This window comes from Onychostruthus taczanowskii, unplaced genomic scaffold (assembly GCF_017590055.1).
Source record: "Onychostruthus taczanowskii isolate IOZ18803 unplaced genomic scaffold, ASM1759005v1 scaffold22, whole genome shotgun sequence".
NCBI classification, from domain to species: domain Eukaryota; kingdom Metazoa; phylum Chordata; class Aves; order Passeriformes; family Passeridae; genus Onychostruthus; species Onychostruthus taczanowskii.
In genome coordinates, this window is record NW_024499462.1 from 11,712,817 (window position 1) to 11,735,578 (window position 22,762).

Sequence of the window (22,762 nt, forward strand, 5' to 3'; positions counted from 1 at the left end):
GGCATATGTGACCATATATTAAAAGCAGGGACTGCAACACATCCATCCTCAGCCTGTCAGTTTTTCTTGATTAAAACATATCACATGGATACATCAAGTTAAGAAATTAGAAATTAACTATGAAATGTAAAAAAAAAAAAAAAATCACATTCTTCTGATCAATCCATAAAGCCTGAAGACCATGCACATTGCAAACTTTTAGTTTTGTTTGCCATTCTATTTTCACTCCAACATATCAATTTCTCTTCCTCTCACCTATGCTCGAACATGAGAAATGTACAGCCTGAAGCTCTTTTGAGGGTGGCACTATGATGAAACCAGAGCAGTCTTACTTGCACAAAGCTGTACCCATTGGCAGAGAGGCAAGGGCTGTGCATGAAGCCTTTCTCAGGTAGCCAGTGTGAGCCAGAGGCCCCGCAGAAGGGAGGGACTCACCGAGCCGTGCCCGTGCTCGCGGCGCCGCAGTTCCACGCACCCGTGAGCAGTTGCAGAAGTCGCTGGTTGATGCACTTGCAGGAATCCCACACCAGGTGATCTCCAAGATGACAGAGCCTGTTGTCCAATGTGTCAGACTGGACAGTGATCAACAAGGGAATTGGGATCTCAGCCTTCATTCCTCCCCATGCTATTTGCAATAGATACACAGCAGTAACAGCATTCAATCTCTGTGTGTCCTTTGTTCCATCCTGGGCAGTAAAGTGTGAACCCTGCACTGACTTAACATTCTTTGGTGAACCTCAGCCTTTAATTTTTCATCTCTTCTGTGGTACAAACACAAATCTGATGTTCCTTCTCTTCCTTACTGCTGAGATCACCCATGAACACCCACCTGGACACTGAAAGTCATGTATAAAACACTGAGATTTAGCATGCACTGTGGGTTAAGCATCCATGTCTTGTTCCCATTTCAATAGGATACACAGAAAAAAGACAGACACATAACAAAACAAAACCAGGAGTTACTGTATGACAATTTTTTATTTATCAGTATCAAATTACATAGCAAAGTAATGAATGCAGTGTCAGATCACCTTTTTGAATACTGTAAATACAAACAAAATCCACCATATTGCTTTATTATCCAAAGTAAATTAAAAGTTTAAAAATGTGCGTTTCAGAGATTCCATTTGGCATATCCTGTCAATATATCCTGCATAAATATTTCTGTACCTCATTTTCATTATGTGTACCTTAATGCAGCCTCTAGAAAACACACATGGAGAGATAGGACCTATCTGTATGTTTATTTTCATCACCAACTCATGCATCTGCCCTGAAATCACTGAAAGTACCTATCTGCTAGCTCACCTGACAGATAAAAGTGACTGTACCTATAGACCTAGAGATGTACTGAGAGATAAAAGTGGCCAGACCCAAAGCTACTGCCATCAGTGCAAGATGGCTGAATGCAAGATATCACAACTGTTGATCAGGTCTTTAAATTACTGACAAAACAGTGATGTACTTTCATGGAAGCTGGACTATCTGATGGCCAGATCTTGTACACTCTTAATATGTATGGAAATTCCTGGGACATTTACACCACTCTTTACACAGATCTGACTCTATTAGATAGATAGAACAACTCCCTGTTTATAAGGTTAAGTTATGAATAAAGTCAGGTCTGTTGATTTCACATAAGTTGAATAGGATTTGGCCACAGCTGGATACAAAATAGATAATTCAACAGAAGTATTTTAATGGTGTTAATCAGCAGTGTCATTTAAATGGGACTTCCTTGGAAACTATGTAAATAGAACACTTTTTCCTGATGGATGAGATAATAAGCTTGACTTAGCACTGTTCCCAAAAGTTAAGACTACTGAGATGCAGTAGATGTATGAAATGGAAAACACCACAGAAATATATATTTAGAATACAATGAACAGAAGTACAGAAGCGTTGATGCAGGTACTAGAAAGGTAAGGAAAGGGAAGGAGGAAAAATTTAGGCAGCAATCCCATGGCAACACAGAAGTTACTCTTGATCCCTCCAATTCACCACTATCAGTGGAAGTCAGGCTTCTCTGGGAAGGTGCAGCCTGAGCGCTTGATAATGACGCTGGCTGCGTAATGTCCGGCCCGGATGCACTCAGTCACCGGCCGGTCGTAGACGAGCTGGGACAGAAAGCCTATGGGACACAGTGGGAGAGAAAGAGAAGGAAGAAAATGGTCAGATTGGTTTTTTGAGTGTATCAGTTTGTTACAGGGCAAAGCACTGAGCCTACTGCCTGTATGTACCCCTGCAGCCTGGCCAGTTTCAAGTGAGAATTGCTCTTGAGTGAACTGCAGGGCTGGAGTGGTGGTGCTGCTATTTCTTCGTGAAGTCTCCATTTGGTAGCTTCCGATAAATTAAAGATTATCAAGACTGATCATTATTAGTGTTCTCAAATTTATTTTAACAGAATTCCTGCTCTCTTCTTTATAGAGATAACCCCTGATTCCTCAAAGCACATTTTAAAAACAAAGAAGAAGTTTTCCCTGCTGAAAAGAGTCCCTTCTGCTCTTACTGGCTACAGCTACAGCCCCAACACAACTGTGTGCAAGATTTTGTCAAAAAAGAGAAAGACGTAATAGAGAAACATTATATTCAGAGTTACAGGTGCTCACAGTGCAAAGAAGGTGAAAAAATTGTATCTGATGAGGAAAGATGACATCTGTTGCCTTTGATAATGGGACATTTAATCTAAAACTTCAGCAGCAGTAGGTACCCCTTAGCCTGTGCAGATACCCCCCTGAACTGCAAACTTTGCAGAGAACCAGGCACCTTTCAGAATCAGGGCACACAACTGTGGCTTCAACTGCCACAGCCTGCACAGCCTGGAAACTCAGGAATCACTGGCAGCTGAGTGCTTTGAAAACCTGAGCACCTCCTAAATGAACAGAGGTAGGCAGTCCTAAAAGGGCACTTGGAGAAGTTTAGTACAAGCAGCACCAGAAATTGTATGGATTGAGTCCCTTGTTTCTGAAGCATTTTGTCTTGGCTGAAGCTATTGTGATCAAAAGCATGACAGAACTTATGGCAGAGGTGAAATATGTATTTTAAATTTGGAAGAGGCTTTCAAGATGTGAGAAGTAAACTTAGTATCATATAATTTAAAACTCCACTCTCATTCTAGAGGTAATATTTTATTCACTTTTATCCTGTTTTTAATATGTTTCAGATGTATCTCTCTTCCTTGTCCCATCACAGAAGGAAAGTGAGACTTGCCCAAGAAAATCAGAATTCTAGCAAGCTGAAAGATGTTCTTTTTAAAGATTTCATCCACCATTTCAAGTTTCTGTCATGCTCAGGCTTTGTGCCTTGACAGTACAAATGTAGTCTTGAAACCATGTCTCTGCTAAGTACTGTGTAAAACTCATAAGTACCAACTTTTGACATATTACAAATTTTGATTCTAAGCTGATATGTTTTGCTAGCTTGCTTTCATATTCACTTTCTCTGTTCATCTGGTTTACTTTGGGAAAAGGTTCCACATCGTACTGTGATGCTGTCATTTAACCTGTGCTCTGTTTCTAAATATTTCATTTTGTGATACGCTACAGCATAATTTCAGAAGATAATAAAAATATTTCATCCTGTGCAATGATGTATTCTCTTTGGAGATTAAATATCATGTGAAACAAGAAAAATAAGGTTAGATTAATATACCTGTTTCCATCAACTACCAATATCTATCTTGGCTTCTTGGTCTTGACTGATAGTGAAAAGACGCCTAACTGATACACAGTTTTCTCTAAACTGCACCAAACTGGAGAACAGTTTGAGACTGAAAATCGATAAATCAAACACTTTATTGGAATAGGGAGGCCATAGAGAGTAAGCACATTACTTAAAAAAGGAGAAAACTCATATGTTTCTGACATAAATACTTTTCTAGAGAACCATGTATTGGCTGGAATTTTACAGATATTGACTGACACTAGCTGGGAAAAAATGACTCATTCTCCAACAAAAGGTAAGTGCATAAGCACAAGCAAAGAAGACAGGAGTTACCAATATACGAAGACAAGAATCTGAAACAGGAAGAAATTGTGCTGTGAGTACTATCACTGATGGCAGTCAGGGATGACAGACAACACAACTGTGGCAGGATGGTCCAGCTGCAATAGTTGGGTAACAGTTGAGAAATTCAAACAGCATGCCTGGCAGAAATGAGATAGTTTCTGAATAACAAGATGAAAATGGTCTGCTCTCCATTAAATTAACATGCATTCTTAGGAGAAACTTTCTTGGATATGTGGAGGGTGTCAATCATTAAATTTAAACTGCCTGGGAGGCAGGAGCTTGCCAGTGTGCTTCTGGGTGGTTAAAACTTGAGAGCAAGTTGTAACCATATGTAAAATGAGGCTGTTAAGACAGTCCATTTCTGACTCAGTAAGTATGAAGATGCACTGGGCAGGTCTCCAAAGGCAAACATGGGGCTAGGTTTTGTGCAGAGCATGAATTCAGAGAGAGAGGTTTATACAAGAAAGAACAACTATCCTCTACATTTATGATCAAGGCATCAAACATACATGAAGATGAGAAAATCCACAGAGCAAAGGACCATAAAACATGAATTACTTTTCAATGCCAACTAGACTGACACTGTCATCACCTCCCAGGCTCATTGTAGTTTCAGGTTAGTATGAGTCTTTTGTCTTCAGTGAAGCTACTTCTTGCTTATTTTGATTTAAGTGAAAGCAGAGTCAGGTGAAAAAACATCTTGTTCTAATTGGGGACAAAAATGAGAGATCTCTGTGATTTAAGAGTGTTGCAGAAATGACATTAAGTACAGCTGTCATATATGACATATGTAGAAACTGCATTGGGGAGTTTGCCCTCAAACCATTCTCTTGTCTGCTGAGTTTCTCTTAAAAGGTATGTTTTTCATAGATGAAATGGAAATAGCAGTATCTGACACAATACTGCGTCGAATGACAATACAAACACACATATCACAAACAGAACTACATCACATAGTAAGACTAGGCAGTTGGCAAAGCAGACCCCGAGGGAACACCAGAAAGCAGCGTTGTTTGAGCAGAGAAGCAAAAAGCTCTATCAGGTTGGCTGCCTTAGCTACAGAATGTTCTTTTTAGTTAATGCAGTAAAAAGCAACATGGTCAGAATATAATTCAGAGTTTGCCTCCCCCAGTGTATAAGGCACAGTGATGCAAACCCCATGAGTCATACTCTCAAGGCATCGATTCAGATCTGAGTTCCAGCTGAAGAAGTTACTCCCCCATCTGTTTTTCACCAAGCTGCTTTGCTGCTGGTATAACCTGATACCCTGTCAAAAGGAGCCAGATCAGTTTAAACAGTAGCTGTTGAGCAGGGGATCTTTGCTAACACAGCTGATTGAAACTGAAGTGGGTTAGTGAGCACTCAAACAGCCCAACCAGCAAGCAGGGCAGCGGAGGGAAGATGAGAAACAGTTGAATGCTGTAATCTCTTAAGGTGCCATGATTGGAAATGCAAGAAGTGAACACGGCTTCAGACTTACTTCACACTCCTACAACTTCAGAGACCAAAAGGGCAGGATTGAACTCTGATCCTGTATCACAGGCCTGGGATCACAGACCTAGATCATCTAGGATCACAGACCTAGATCATCCCAGCACATACTAACGTAGCTCAGCATCTACTTCATTTCTTTGTGGTCTGAATTGGTCCCTGGCTATCACTGGAACGGAGTGCAGAAAGCAGCAGTAAACTTTGGCTACACCAGACAGCCTCACTTCAGTATTTTACCAAAACAACTTCAGGCAATATTGTTTACCATGTTCTAGCTGCAGCTGTTGTGCAGCAGCATTTCTGCACTGCTGGAGTTGTGGATGGCGTTGCAAGCTTTGTGCATCACTCTTGTCACACTAGCTCGAGGCTTTCCTGTCTGCCTCCTGCCCCGTTATCCAACATGCCAACTGTTTGTGGAGGAAGGGAAAATGCAGTTGCAGAATGTCTAGCAAGCCACCTTGACGTAATGAGCCATCCTGGTAAGCTTTCAGAGTAGACTGGGATGCCTTTTGTCCTTCACAGGCATGGATAGCCAAGTAACCACCTTGCACCCACTAATGGTGAGAACTTCTTTGGAACTGGGTCCAATTCATCCCACTTATCTTCCTAGAAAAAAAGACAACTTTGCTTCAAAAGTTGCCTTAAACCTTGGAGTGGTACAAAATGTATTTGCATTCTCAGATGATAGAAAGGATTATAACACACCAATAGCTATTTTTATCCCTTAATTATTTCTTTTCTGCTCAGGAGAAAAAAAGCGACTCTGGAATCACTTTGCTTTGAAGTGTGCCTGAAATAATTGAGAGTTAATCTTTATTACCTCCAGCTTCCTTATTACATAATCTCAAAGACAATGTTTGTAACTGTTAGGTCTACAAAGAGAATGAAGGATGGAAAAGTGAAGTTGCTTTGTTCCTTTTTGTGCTCCCCACCAAATGGAAAGTCCTGTAAGCCAAGTGCCAGAAGTGGTGCCAGACCCAACTGAGACCAGCTCAAATCTCTTTGGGGTGTCAGCATAAGTTTGAAAAGACACAGCGGGACAGTCCACTGACTGACACAAAAGGTGCTGTATTCACTTTGTTACTCCTTAGAGTTGAGTAGAACTTAACATCATTAAAGGAGAGCCAAGTTGATTTTCTAGCAAAGCAGATATTTCAGAGGCAATTTCACTGAAACCAGTGATTTCTTTGAAAGTTTTATTTCCAGATTATTAGTGGTAATTCTGAATGAGCACTTAGAACCAGTGCAGTTGGGCAGGAATGTGGGAGTCTAATAGTGGAGATTTAAAACAGTTCTGGTCTGCTCCAGTAATGGTTTAACAACACTTAAAAACAGCTCATATTGAAGCCAAATGTTTCATTTCAAATTGTACACTTGAAAATTAATTTTAATGACTGTTAATTACTAATGCTGGCTGAAAATCCATTTATAGCCTCCGACACCCAGCTCCCCACTACTTGTCTTTCTGCAGTTTCTCTCACACTTCCAACATTTATAAAATGCCCATGGCAATTTTTTTTTTTTTTTTTTAATGCAAGAGAGAAAAGCTGAAAAAATCCAATTATCAAATGCATCAATTATCAACAATTACAGGCTGACCCTGAGTCAGAGCCCCTCAAAACCTTTTTGCTATGTGATGTTCTCAGACAATTCTGCTTCCAGATGAACCCTGAAGTATAAAACCTATGCTAGCCAGGCCATTCACCATCAAAATTGCCCCAGCCACAAAAAGGATCCTGACCAGGATTAGCTGACTCCTCTTTTTTGTATTTAAAATTTCTACAGCCTAATTTGTGAACTGCACTTTTAAAAATGGTGTCATTTCCCCATGGGGACAGTTGCAAGCACCTTTTCACACTCTTGTTCATATACAAAATTTATCACAGTTGCTGGGACGCTCATCTATTTTTATGTGATCCCACTAGATTTCCAGGCCAGGAGTGTGGGAAGATGCAGTTTTCAAGAAGCATTACCCAGTCAATGCCTTGTGGCTGATATGACTGGGGGTTTTTTTGAGGTCTTTTAGCACTGTTGGAGAGGGCTAATGTAGCATGAGTCTGGTCAGTAGTAATCGGGTGGTTGGCAATGCTGCTGCCAAGAGCCAACCAGCCACCCTAGATTTTGTAAAAGATGTTGGCATCAGTGGATTCTGCAACATAGTCACTGAATGACCGTACGTCAACATGCTGAGGTTTCTCCTTTTTTAATTTTGTGGCAGATGGTGGATATTACAGCCAAGAACTGTGGTAAGCCAGAGGCCCTGCCCATTGCTATCAAACCAAATGTTGGCTATTCTAAATGGAAACGTTTTTGATTAAGGGTGGGATTTGGCTTCTGTTTTCATGTCTTTTGGCACTGTGGTCTGACACATCAGACTTACAGTATATAAGACAAATTAAATGTAAGCATCTTCAAACACTCTATATTTCTTTCAACCTTTACGCATTTATAACACTTTCTCTCAATTTATTGTAAAAATGATGCCATACATGCATATATATGTTATTAACTACAAATTTACATGCATAGAAACATGTGTCTTTTTCTCTCCTTTAAATGAAATGGCTCTGTGCTTATACAGAACTGTAGTGCCAGGCTAATTACAATTGAGAGAAAAAAGGTTACCAACCCTTCCGTAAAAATGGTCATTTAAGATGTATATCTAACAAGTGGCAACCTTGAAATCTCTCACTGGAAAGAACACTAGAAAATCCTTCCTGACTATACCACTGGAGGAAAGTTTTAATAAAAACTAATTAAACTACAAAAATCTCAAGTGGTTAACTGATTTTAGGGGCTAAATTTCTGGCAATTCTAATTATCCTCTTGTGGCTTCACTTAGTGTTTCACAACCATGACAGATGACAATGAAAAACTGCAGTTAAATTCATCCTCCCTGACACCATGCTAAGCACTAGCTTCTCCCTCTCCAAGTAAAATCAATACCATGTTTGAGTAAACACGTTTACAGCTTTATTAGGATGTCTTGCTTGTTCTGTAACAGCGACTTGAAGCTGTGGTAGCAAATCGACTCAACTCAGTTAAACCTAGAGAGCTGAGTAAGAGGCTCATCGATAAGGTTGTTATATAAATAAACTGCAGGAGACCAGAAAGCTGGAACAAACAGCTTGGTAAATGTCAATATTTTTACTTCCAGAGAATGACAAAACCATGAGATCACAACTGAAATGTTTCAGAAGTCTGTATTTACTTTATTTATAAAATGATCACGTGCTAAAAGCATTTCACTGCCTTTGTACAAGAAACTTCTTATTTTATAATCAGCAGCATGAATACCAAACCAAGCACGTTTTAAGAAATGCAGTGATACTGGTATCGCTATGCCTATCCCTCTTGTTTTCTTCTTATTTATGGATACATTTTCAGTGCATTGAGTTTCTGTAAGGATCACTCAGATGGGTGTACATATTTCTCAGTCTGAGGTTATACAGTCATTTATGGACACATGCAAATAATACAACTTTGCATTTACTAGACAACTATGAATAAGTGAAAGGAGTGTTTTCAGTTTAGCAGCCTTTTCCTGGAATGGAGAGGAGGTGTTGAATACACAAATCAAAAAAAAAGAACGCAGTGTCTAAAGCTTTAAAGCACTACATGTGGAAAATGTTAATGAAAGATTTCTGCAGAAATGTGATAATTAAAAAAAATATATAAAACTTCATTATACCCCTATTATTCCATTAGGAATCAGTTACTCAAGGCTGAATAATTTCATTGCATTGAGTGCACATGATTGCCACTGTTTGGCTCTACTGGGCCAGCTCACTGCAGCTCAGAGAACAAGGTGTCATCACAGTTCCCAGGGCCTGTATGTGCTCAGGCCCACCAGAGACTCCCTCCAAGGAAAATCAGCAGTCTCATTTCTCTGATGTTTTCATTCAAGTAGGAATGGTGTATGCAGCTCTGTGGTGGTTTGTTCCTGAAGGCTGTGCCACAGATTGAGAAAACAGACCCTGAGGTGAAGCCTACTTAGATTGATGTGAGATTTTCTATCACTGCCCTGTGCCTTGACTGCATACTGTCCACCTTCTGAGAGGGAATAGCTCAAAGCTGGAGCTTTGTTATATTCTGTTATAAATATAAGCAGTATTTTATACTCTGACATCCTTCCACATTAATCATTCTCAGTGGACTCTATAACCTGTTGCATATTGCCTCTGTTAAATTCCCCAGTGCATCTTACTGTCCAAGAAAAGAACCATTTCAGTCTATAATGTGCTCCAAGAATAATGTGAAAGAGGAAAATGCTAACACTGTTATAACTTCTCATGGTTTGGTCCTATTTTTCATTTTTGAGTCCACATGATGAGCTTTGGGAAATTTCCTTTAGGATCAAGATCTGCTTGCCTTAGGCTTGTCTCCGGCAGCCTCCAGGGGAAAACATTTAATTAAAAAAACCCCCTCCAAGCTTACAAGGAGTATCCAAGGCACAGCATGTGCCAAACCAGAAACAGGTATTTTCATTGCAAGTATCTTTTCTATTTGAAAAAAATACGTTCCAGGATGATATTTATATATTTATCTTTGTTTTTCCTAAAAGTATTTCCTAGAAGTGTTCCACAAAATCTAAAATTCTTCAAAATTTTTGAGACAGAAGAGTGAAATAAGCTTTCTTTTATTAGTACCTGTGGAAAGTTTCTGAGCCTCAAACCAGGTCTGTTGTAGGGACACTAAATGGAACCAATTATTACATCTACTGCTTGGAATAAAAGGAAGAGAACTGCACTAATTTACTATAGATACAATGAAGTTCTAAGGACAATAAAATGGAATATTATGTCCTATCCTCTACTCAGTTTTTAACATATATTCAAGTGCAAAAAAGGTTGCATGAATTTAACTTCATAGCCAAGATTCATATGTACGAATCCCAGGAGAGTTTTATTTGCAGGTGTGCTTCCACACAGCCAAGCCAGCAGTTTGTAAAGAGTATCAGAAAGCAACACCCAGTGCAGAGGGAATATGGGAGCCAGGCAGCCTGTGAATTTCCTGACTTTTGTGGGCTGAAAGAGCCTACCCTAGCATTATATTCATAATGCTCCTATTTTAGTACAGTGACACTTAATATCTTTTGCCTCTTTAAATATCTGTTACAGTGCTGGATTGATAGCAAAAATTTACTGATCACCAATAACAGTAACGTCCCTTTCCACCAGGTCAGAGATCAGTGTCAAATCAATCTATAAGCACTGCTACTACCACTGCTTTTAACTGGGACCACGTTTTTTCTTCTAATTCCTTTTTACTGCAATCTTGCCATCTTCCCACTTCAAGTATGAGCCCATTGCAGTGTGGGGGAAGTGAACAAATTCTGGGAGACTTTACCATGCTGTTATATAACAGAGGAGCTGTAAGTGGGAGAGGACCCAGCTTGTGAACATCATGGCCTGAGAAGTGTCCTTATGGTCATCGTGTCCATGCCCTTAGCACCCACTGAGGCATGTTAGATGTCAAACAGACAATATATTTCAGTGTGGTTTTGTATTTCATTCTGTGGTGTTTTATCTCCTGCGAATATAGCATCAGCTAAATCTGACACATCATTTCTTAGGGGACTATATCCTGCCCTGATTCCCAGGGGAATGTTCTTGATGATCCAATCTGACGAGTGCCTCTGTCTCTATTCAGAATACATTAAAATAACACAAAAATATTGCCAACAGTCTGCAAGCAAGGTAATAGTAACTCATTAAAGTAATTTCTAACCTTCCACATGAACATTTTCTTTATCATTACATGATTTTCTAACACATGACACATTAACATAAAATGAAATGTTATGAGGGTAGGCATAGTAGGCATGACAAAGTATTTTAAACGGTGATGACTTGCTTTGAGGCGTTAAGTCAATTTGTAATTGTCCCATAGCTATTACAGCAAAAATTGGAACTTTGTAATTGGTTTTGAAAATCTATTTTTAACAGAGTAGGTTTGTTTTTTAAAGTGTACACAACCTATTTGACGTTTATTTTTCACAAAACCTGTCCAGAATGTCACTGAATTTATGGTGAGGTAAATTAGGCCTTTTAAAAAGCAATTTTGCAAAATATTAATCCTCTGCTGTGTACTGAGGCTCCCTTAACACTGACAGTGTCACTGACAGGAGGAGAGACACAGAGGCTAAAGGAATCAAGTCCTGCTTCACTCTAATTAGAAACTTCTGAGGGTGTTTTAATTCCACACGCTGATCCTTTTAAGTGGATATTTTGCTCCTACATGTTATTTAAGAAATGACAGCAAGTATACTATGTTATGCCTTACTTTTATTCTACTATGACTTTTTCTAGGTTGCCTTTAAACGGAACAGGTGAAAGTGTGAAATACTATATTTACATTACTGTATTACAAGAATACATATGTAATGAAATTAGGAGGAAGAGTTAGAGACCAAGAGAAGGGTAGCAATTAAAACAATGAAAACAGTATAATCACAATTATACTTGAACAACACATGCAAACAGGTTTGTGTATAATATCAGCACAGAAGAGGGTATTATTTCCAAAGAAATAATTTGGAATGGAAAATGGTAAACAAAGAAGTAGGGAATTAAAAAGAAAACAGAAATATTTCATGTTTTTTCTGAGTGATATCTATTTTATGGTTTTAAGTAGCTGCAATGCAAACTGTGGCAAATTTCAAAAATGAGCCAATACTAACGTTGAAATTACTAGCAACTGGCTACACTATTGATCAAAATAATTATGTGCCTCTAGCTGAGTCTGAGAAAAAATCAACTGGGAGCATATAATCTGGTGATTTTCTGGTTTGTAGAAGGTCAGTTACAGAGATAACGTGGTGATCTAATAGCCTGGGTTTCTGTGGGATGTTTATCTGACAGAGTTCCGAATGCCATCAGAACGCAGGGGTGGTAAGTCATGGACATGTTGACAGGTTATCCCCTAGCAAGCAAAGATTGATGCCCTCTCTGCAGCTCAGCTATTATACTTCTGTATGCTGTTTATAAACCAGGAGTAGTAAAGATGGGCAAAATGGGCTGTCAGTCAAAGTGCTGATGACACTAAGTATTTTTATTTCAAAGCTTCCTATCTCACCCACCATGATCTCAGTAACAACAGGATTGCTCAGAGGCAATTAGCCACCAAGGCTGTACAAACGAAAACTAAGAGAGTGCTGCTTTCTGTTACAACAGTTATCTTTACTTCAAAGAAAAGCCAGAATGATTCAAAGTAGTATCCCCTCTCTCTTTGCTGGTGAAGATAAATTTTGTAGCAAATATCAGCCATTACAAGTTACATGCGCACATGCATTTAATTGATATCGTCACAAAAAATATCCCTTGCTCCCAGCTGGCAAGTAGCTCTGCATCTCAGAGCTCTGGTGTTATCAGGAGGGAGTACTTCACAGCAGTGACATTTTGTCCACTGTATTTCCTTCTATTAAATGTGATTAAAAATGATGGCAACCTCCCAAGGTATTTTACACAAGTATAAAAATCTTATAAAAATTAAAGACCGCTATAAGTGGATGAAGTAGCTTCTGATATCACTCTCCTGCTGTTCAGTAAAGAATGGTTCCTAGCTCCTTGTATTCCCATTTCAACAAATCTAGAATATTCCAGAGGCAGTGAATACTGGAGGGAGAGCAGCCCTTACAGCACAGATTTATACAGAGAGGAAAATACAACAAATAAGAGAAATATTCATTACTAGTGTAAACAAATTCTTTCCCAGTCTTCAAGAGCCCTAGAAATCCATTAAGCACCTTTCTTTTTAATATAGTCACAAGCTTACTGATAATTTAGTGTTCTGAAAAGCCATTCAAATCTGTCTCTGCTGAAGGCATTATCAGATCTTTTTGCATGTTTAGCACTCCTGGAATAGCCATATAGGAGCTACTCCTAAGAGCTTATTTCATTTCTCACATGTGCACATGCCTCTATCCCCACAATGCTTGCACAAGAAATACATAAGAGACTTATTAGACAGAGTCATGAGTACAGTCCCCCTTTGGCCTAGAACAGATTTATTGCAATACGGAATTCCCACTCTTTGAGCTTCATTTTTTAATTTGGTCAGCTCCTACTCTGGAGTCACCAACATTGCCCTCTGAAGATGACTGAGTCTGGATTTCCAGAGGAGCAGGAACTGGCACCTGGGAACTTAATACCAACAGGATTAAAATTCAGAGGACCATAACACAATTTAGGTGGGAAGGGACCTCTTTAGGTCACTTGCACCAGTCCCTGGCTTAAGGCAGGGTCAACTCAGATGATGTCAAATCCCATCCAGATGATTTTTTAAATTTTAAAAATCACTGGATTCCTTCCATAAATGATGGGTGCTATACAGCAACAGCATAAGAATTATTATTCTGGTTTTAATTATGTTTCCATTTTTATCAATATTACACTTGTCTAAATACACCAGCTTCAGCCAAGGTATTCCAAAGCAAATCTAGTATGTTCAGAAACAGAACCAGACCTTTATTAAAAGAGGTTTCTGAATCAAACACTTAAAAATAGAGGAGTAATGATGACCAATTATTCTGTGCACTCTGTATTCTTTGGGAACCTTTTTATTTCTTGTACTGTGGTTTTATAGATACACATACAGGTATATGCATAATATATTCAAAGACCATTTCACACAAAATATAGTATTTCAATAATGCAGAAGTATATCAAATATTACTTAGTTCTGAAATCAAAGCTGGATGTCACTCTATTGAAAATCATTTGCACTTACCTCATGAACAGAGGCTAAAATTTGAACAGTGTGAGAACCTTTAGGCAAACTCCTACAAGTCTAAGGTCTTTATTTAATTTGTAGAGACATTTAGATTAAGACAGAAAAATAATGCTTGGAATTAACCTCTCTATTAAAGATGAGGAAATGGCTTTACTGAGACAGTTTGGCTCAAACAGAACCAGAAAGAGGGAAGTATCTTCAGTAAACCCTGTGGTTCCTAAAGAAGAGATAAGGATGCCATGAGGCCCACTCACACAAGGACACATAAAAGAGGATGACTCCTCTTTTGCTGCTCTCCCTATCTCTATCAGAGTAGTTTTCTGTAGCTGAGACAGGAGTTGACCATCTCATAAGGCTCATGCTGGGATTCACAAGAAAGAGAAAGAGAGAGAACTGCTTATTCTGGAAGAACGTGCACCAAAAAATTGTGACTGTAGCTTTCAAACTGTAGCTAGCAGCTTTATGAGATTGCCCAGCACATGAAAGCTGCCAATGCCATTTTTAAATTGACAGGTGGTTTGAGCCATTGACCTCCCCTTTGATACTGACAGAGGCAAATTGCTATCAGCTCCTATCTGTCGCTGTACAATGCTTAATGAAGAGCTCCTTCTACACTGGGATTCCTTTTCCTTGAGAATGGTATAACATCTCTATAGCACGGTGATAAGTAATACACGCTTGCTGCGATCATTCTGTCACTGCCTTATCATGCTACTTGAAAATGATTTGTGGTTCCATTTCATACTCTAGTACTTTCCATGTAGTGTATGACTAAATCATAGCAGATTATTAGGTCAATATATTTATATTGATGGAACCTGAAGAAACATCGATTTTACACCTTCTCCTATTCATTTGTTATGAACTCTGTACTCAGTTCCAGTGACTAGACAGATTCTAGGGGAGAGCTTTTGCAGGGAACAATGGCAGCAACTATCAGAACAGATGCTTATTGTTTTCATTAGTTACGGTGGCAATGACAAAGGGGACTTCAAACAGAAGGCAAGCCTACTCTGGCTGAAGAGAGCAGGATGGCATAAAGGAAAGCATACGATGGTCAAACTGTTCATATTTATTGCCATTAAGTATGCTTTGATTACCATTACTGCAATGGTTCAAACTGGGGCTGACTAGTAATAAAAAAATGTTAATTTAATGAGCTCCCCAAACTCTACAAACTAAGGCTGTAATTCCATTAAGAGGACTCTTGTGGCATAAGCCATGTCAGCAAAGCTCTAGTGATTTTTCAATGTCATAAGAATCTGGAGGTGGAATTGCAACTTTAATTTATGGGTATTTTAGAGATTTATAACCAAGTATCTGCGGTACTCTGGAAAACCACAAGAGGTGCTGAGATGCTACAAAGTAAACCATTATTGCTTAAACTTGTAAAGGGTAGCAGTGTTGCTGGTAAGCAATAAAAGCAGAACTGTATTATTGTTGTTTAGAGAGGTGATTTTAGCATAAAGATACCTGTAGCAATTTTAAAACCCAGTTTCTTATTCATGCACTGTACCAGCCTGAGTGGCAGATGACTTGATGCCTGCAGTAAGAGCTAAGAAATTCAGAGATATTCCTGGTGCCAACTTAATAAAACCACATTTCAGCTGAAGAATGTGGTTTATTTCTTGCTGCTAGCTGTTCTCCTTGGAGGCTGAACTACTGAATCAACTCACAGAGTTACAAGTGCCCAGAAACTTTGTCTTTAAACCTTGTCTTGACTTTAAGGTCTCAAGAGTTTCAGTAGTTAGACTGGTTCTAGTGAAAAACAACCACACAGTTTTCTTTTTTTCAGCTTTACATGGAGAAACATATGAGGGGTGATTTGCCAAGTTGGCATAATTGTTGAAAAGGAATTTCCCTATGATCTGTGAGTTACACCTCTGGAAGAGAGTGCCTCTGTAAAAGATCTTTCTAACAAACCTGACCTCCTAATGCAAAATAAATCTTGTGTGATGGGGTTTAGTTCTCATTATATCCCATGTTCCCCTCTCAGCCAAGACACCTGTTCCAGAAAAAACACTGTTCAGTCGTGTTAATATACTGGTTCCAGAGAAGTACAGGAAACTTTGCCATGGGACTCTTGCTCTCTGCTGCTTGAATGAAATAACTAGGTTTCCAGGAGGGGATATTGTCACATTGAGTGAATTTTTAGTTAAGAGATTAATTTTGAAACATTTTACTACAAGGACTCTGAAATCAAAACATTACATGTATAGTTGCCCAAGTAGTAACAACTGATAAAAACCTCAGTCAAAGAAAGAAGCAGAAAAGCACTGAAGAGAATATAACTTTCCTGTTGTAAAAATTCTGTCAGGACAGTAACACTGCAGCTGGCTCAGTGCTAGACCCAATGCTAGAAGATATGTATGTTGGGCAGTATTACCTACACTACTGCACAGGGCTTGCTGCTAAGGAGACATTCAAGAACTTCTCCAAATGCGCTCCAAATACACAATTTGAAAACACACGACAAGTGTGCCACAGATAAAATACAGATATTTCCCTCAAATGAAACACAGACCAAATCAAAGCCTATCCAGTCCAGTATCCTATTTCCTACATATGGGAAGGAAAATTAAGTGACCCCTTGAAGAAGGAGACCACAGTACACATAAGACTAGAATCAGCTGTGTATCTAGACTGTTATGAGTCCCAATTCTCCCATCTGGACTAAACTCAGGAAAATCTATTTTCTGAGGAGAATAAATGATCAATTTACTATTTATGGAGTGCCAGAGGAGACCTGAGATATCCCAGAAGCCAATGGAAGAACTCTGGATAGATATTGTAAAGCTCATGTTGCTTTGAGTCACAGGAGAGAGAAGCATGGTGCAACAAGAGGCTGAGCTCACACACCGATGCTCAGGTAAGTGTCTACCTGCAAGGACAGCTCAGACAGATTGGCCATGGCTGAGCTGACTTCCCTTACAGAGGGAAAACCAGCTGTGGTCCTTTCCCTGACAGTGAGGGAGAACTGTACAATGCACTGGACTGCATTGCACTTGTGGCCCAATGAAAAAGCATCTGATGCCTCAGATGTTTGTGGGGCAACTGAAGATAATACACATCCATAAATTGTGATACAGGACTTTTATTAAGATTATCCCAAATATACAGGATCTTGCTGTATCTTAACACTTAGAATGATAAGGGAGAGTTAATATTTTAGAATATGTCCCTTTATCCCTCTCTTCCACAGCTGAGCATTGTCCTCATCATTTTTCCCCTTTGAGAAAGGAATCTCACAATTGGTCCAAGACCAGCCTGACAGGATGTGCCCCAACTCCTTACACTGCTGGTGGAAGGCAGTAGCTTGGAATAGAGATTGATCTGGTTTATATCAGCCTTTCCATTCAGGACATTCTGATTAAAGTAAATGTTTTAGCCCTTCTACAGAAAACCAGTAGCTATGACTGTACCAGGGAAAAGGATGTAACTTAGAGAGGAAGGCTTTTGAGAGTTCAATTTTTAAATTTGATCTATTATATTATAAACCATATTATAAACCAGTTCTTAAAGCTCTGATTTAGTTCCAATAGTCTTCCTGCAGCTAACATAGGAAAGAACAAAATTAGGATTATTAAAACAAAAGTCCTGATTTCAAGAGGCCTAAAACTGAAGAACGGAAAATAACTACAATCAGAGATAAACATGGCACACACATGAAAACAAAATAGGCAAGACCTAATCGCTTTTCTCTTCCCTCACAAGAGCAGCAGCTTTGTGGCACAGCTGATAAACAGAGCAAATGTATACAAGGACAAGCACTTGAAGATGATCTTATTTATGTTATAGTCCCTGTTACCTACTGGTTCAAATTTAGTCTTGTTTGTGATTTAGGAACAATAGACAGTGACAAGCATGCCCTGAAAGGTGTATGAATAATATGACCTAATGTGTTTCCCTCTATTTCTGTCCTTTTTGATTCATGAAAGCACTGAAGTAATGAGTAAAAACATTCCTATTCTCAGACACATTTAAGTATATACTGAACATGTATCTTTGGTTTAAATGCTGTATTAAGTAAGGATGGAATTACTCATGTGCTTAAGATTAAGCTTATGTTGAATATTGTCTTGAAGTGGGACAGAATTCTGAAGCTTTAATTTGGTAACACGCTGCTTGCTATCCCCTTCATAGCTACAAGAGTGAGCCATGCAATTCTATTTATAAAGTCTCTTTGTAATATTTCTAGTAAATTAGTGACTAATGGAGCTCCTTACAGCTACTACAGACTGGATATTGGAGCCTTCAGGATGCAATAGTGCATCACAGAACTACATGGATGAAGGTTACAATGAATGACAGAAATCTTGGATTAGATTGAGTTTTGGCTTATATAGAATAATTTTTTTAAACAGGCACAGACATAACATCCTCTTTTTTCCTTAGAGCTTGCGCCAAAAAAAATAGTAAGTTTGCAAATGGATATTAAGCAATGCCAGATATTTTCAGGGTTTGTTTTAACAAATTAACCCTTTGCGTTCTTTTCTGATGTCCAAATAATTGTATCGGAAGCAGATGTTCTACCGAAATTTACATGATCAGAGACATTATGCTCACTTATTATCATACTGTTTAATATTCACTACAACCTGTTTTAAAGAACAACAATGTGTTAACATTTAAGCCAGGAGGGATTTCTGTACACTATATAGTACTTGATGCAGCTTGTTTATGCAACAGTCTGACAGATACAATTAATCTCACGAAAACGACCAGAGTACAGCATAATGGCATATTATTTTTGAAGTAATAGAACACACTTTCCCTTTGCAAGTCAGAACTTAATTAAATCATATAACTTCAGGATGCAGAGAAAAGCTGTAAAAGAATGAAGCTTGTTCTGAAGGACTGGTGAATGAAAAAACAGTAGATTTTATATAGAGAGAATAATAAGATAATCTCCAAACAAGAGAGAGAAGTAAGAAATACCTCCAACAAATGCATCTCCAGCTCCATTGGTATCCACAATTTCACTCTGATCACTCACCAACACAGGGAAAGTAGTAACTTCATTTTCTGTAGAGAAAGGGAAGAATAAAACATGAGTTACTTGGGAATCTGACTTTGAAATGCACAACAAACAGGGAAAATCAAAACAATTCAAAACTATGACCTTTAGCATGATAATTTGGGTAAAAATAGATTTGGTTTATATTTCTGTCTGTATTTATTTCGTAGGAATATGGGAATACATTCAAACAAACCATAAGTTGTGGGCATTTTCATTATTTACTTCCAGCCTAATTTATTTCCTCTACCTCCTAATACTAAGGACAAGAGAAAAAGAGTAAGGAAAAGAGTAAAAGAAATAAATTAAATAAATCAGAAGGAACACCATAAAACACCTGGGCATATGAACAAAAGTCAGAAAAACCTGTCCTGCCAAAACCAGTGCTTTCTACCAGTTTCAGCAAGGTGAGATAGCCTCCAGAATGGCCAGTACAAGCCTCCAAAACATCAACAGAAACTGCTGCATTGTTAAAACCAAAATTGATGTGAATTAACTGAAAGAAAACTGTGAAATAAAAAGCAAAAGCAAGTGTAAATCAAAGTGCTTTCAAATTATACCTTTTAAAAAAACCCATATATGTAAGAAGCCTTGGAACTTGCCATTTGACTGGATTTGGTTTCAAGATTTCAATGATTTCACTCTCTTCCTTAGTATTTATTTCAAAAACCCCAACTATTTCCTTCAGCTCCCTGCCCTCTACTGGCACTCATTAAATGTATTGCAATAGGTGGATACTCAGCATCTTCACCTCCAATTCACTGCCACACCACAGTTCAGCATAATTACACCACTTAGGTATGATAACTTTAGAGTTCCAGGGTTATAAATTTAATATATGCCACTAATTAATCAGCTATGGCTTTCCAGGTGGTAATGTCATAATGACGTGATAAAAATATAATTACCACCTTGTCACAATACCTTGTTAAAGTGTAAATTACCCCTGTAACAGAGCCAATGGAAGTTCTGCCTCTGGTAGTCAGTATGCATTAAACTGTCTCAGAGCAAACAGATTGTCCTTTGGCAGACAGCAGGAATTACAAAAAGGGGAGGGGGAAGAAAAGCCTGTCAACCAGTGAAAAGAAAAACCATCAGAGCTGTTTTCTTTTAATTTTTGGTAAAAATAGAAATAAAATGGAAAACAGAGCTTCCAGTAGCTGAAACCTGGAGATGAGTAGTTTCTTCACTGTCCAGCAACAGAGCAGATCACAAAAATCACTCTTACACTGACATACACAGTAGCAAACAAGGAAACCTAGTTTGGAAGGCATATAAAGAATTCACAGTCTCAAATCAGGCAAGTCTGCGTATGCTGCAGAGGTACCAGAAGGATCCTGGTTTCTGTGAAATGCAGTGTATCAGCTCTACTGCTCTTCACCATCTGCTACTAAGTGAACCAGGCAGATATAATGATGCTGCCTCCAGAGGGAACTGTTGGCTGGCCCACCAGGAGGGGAGGGGAGCATTAGCAACAACCATCCATGAGAGGCAAAGGAAAAAGGGTAATGAAAAACATAAGATGAATATTCCAATTAAAGAACAGGTTTCAGTCAGTTCTCAGGGCATCCTACTCTCTACTCTGTTAAGAAAGCTATTTAGAAATGTGCTTCAATGCTGTGTTGTGCTCTTAAGATAAGTCTTCAAGAGCAATGTTTTTTAGTAATTTTAACAGCATTCATTTGAATTGGAAATCATGAAAGAGGTCTTACATTAAACTCTGCCAGACAAGCAGAATGTATTCATCCATTTCACAAGAAGGTATATTGATTTGCTCTAGATAATACTAAAACAATGAACAATGTGCTAAGTGTGTTGAAGACACATTGTAATAAACTAACCTGCTCCTTCCCAAGTGTGCATGGGCACACACAGATGTTCCATGTTAAATGCACAGCAGACAACTGCATACGCATACAAATGTCTGTGTTTGGGCACACAGAGTGAATAGTGCACGCTGTATTTTGAAAGCTGTAAATGGGGTATGGCATCAAATAAGATTCTGTTCAAGCAAACTAGCACAAATGAAAGTTCTCATAATCATCTTTTCCCTTTCTTTTCCTCTGGCTTGACTCCCTCCCTCAGCTCCCTCTAGTATGTGCAGGTAAGTATTGCAGTAGGAGCTCCTATTTTATCCTTTCTGTAGTAGATATAATTGTAAGTAACTGAATTAGTCTAAAATCCCAAATATATTAGGAAAGTTTTCCAGTGTACAATTTTTAAAAATTTTTTCTTCTGGTCACAGTTTTCAATGTCTACCTGGGTAATACATTTTCTTTCTGCAACTTCCTACATATTTTCAAGCAGAGCAATAATCTCATATTTTGAAGTACCGAAGTTTAAGAATGAGCCAGCATGGCTTTGGAGCACATACTGAATTACAAAATATTACCATCTGCACATATCCAATAGGTAAATTATCTTTCTTGAACCTTAGGAGAACTTCTAGCATAGTAGAATCAACAAAACTACAGCTGACAATAATATATACTGTAAGATCAACAAAAGAATACTGAGGTTTGGGTTTTTTTTCCCTTTCCTTTACAATAAATGAAGTAAGTTAGAATTAAAACTGCCATTAAATTACATTTCTATGTCTGTGTAACAGAACCAAAAGAGCTAATTCCCCTTACTGATCTGTGTTTTGTAGCAACTAAACACAACAAGATGAATCACAATGAAGCAGAAGTCTCCATTCTGAATATCCTTTTTTTTCCTGTCAATTTAATATTGCTTTAACTTCATTTTTGATCCATTATGCTGTAAAACTCCCAAATCCATCATAGCGGACACTGAGACACCTTGGCTAAGTGCACTGGTCGTCAGTGGCCTTGCTTTTCAAAGTCAGTTCTGATTTCATTCATCATTCTGAGAGCTTAGGAAATAAAGAATAATTACATAAGTGTTTTGAAGTCCAAGTGCTGCTGCTCTGGGCATAAAATCCAGAGTTCTATTTTTATGTAACAAATATCTTCTATGATACAACATATTCCACTTGGATATAATTTCCTGGAAGCCCAAAATTGTGAGTGCAAATTGCAACAAGGTGTCGACAATTAGGGAAATTTTAGAAATAAGCATTAATGAAACCTAAAATTTTGGGTCTTTGATTCAACTTCCAGTGACTTTACATTTGTCAGGAACTCAACTCTTTCAAAATGACATAGAAATTAGACATAGAAACCCAGACATTAATGTGACCGCATAGGCCGAAGACAAGGTAAGTTCACAGGTAAGTCAGAAGGATACAGCTCATTGGTAAATTTAGTTCTTGTTAATCTCTCACATTACATATACAAAGAGGTGAAATCTCTAATTTCCTAGGCAAAAATATATGCTAGCATATCCAGTATAACATATTATTGTAGGTAAAACAGTCTGCAGAGATAATAACTGGACAGCAACAGTAACTGAAAAAACCCAGTGCTCCTTCCATTCTAATACTCTTAAGCTCCCAAATGAATACAAGCCTATTTCACAATGTTAGCAGAAACAATCGAACTCCGATGATAG

General features: G+C 38.4%; 1 protein-coding gene across 2 annotated transcripts in view; it reads right to left on the reverse strand.

Annotated features, from left to right (window-relative positions):
- Nucleotides 1-959: 959 nt before the first annotated feature.
- The window catches only part of ADK (adenosine kinase), a 272,718-nt gene continuing 250,915 nt past the window's right edge, over nt 960-22,762 (reverse strand). For both annotated transcript variants that reach the window (XM_041405041.1, XM_041405042.1), the window contains exons 10-11: nt 19,171-19,257; nt 960-2,131 (exon numbers count right to left, since the gene is read on the reverse strand). In XM_041405041.1, coding sequence (XP_041260975.1) covers nt 2,007-2,131; nt 19,171-19,257 — 212 coding nt within the window. In that variant the 3' untranslated portion in view covers nt 960-2,006. The remainder of the gene's footprint in view (nt 2,132-19,170; nt 19,258-22,762) is intronic.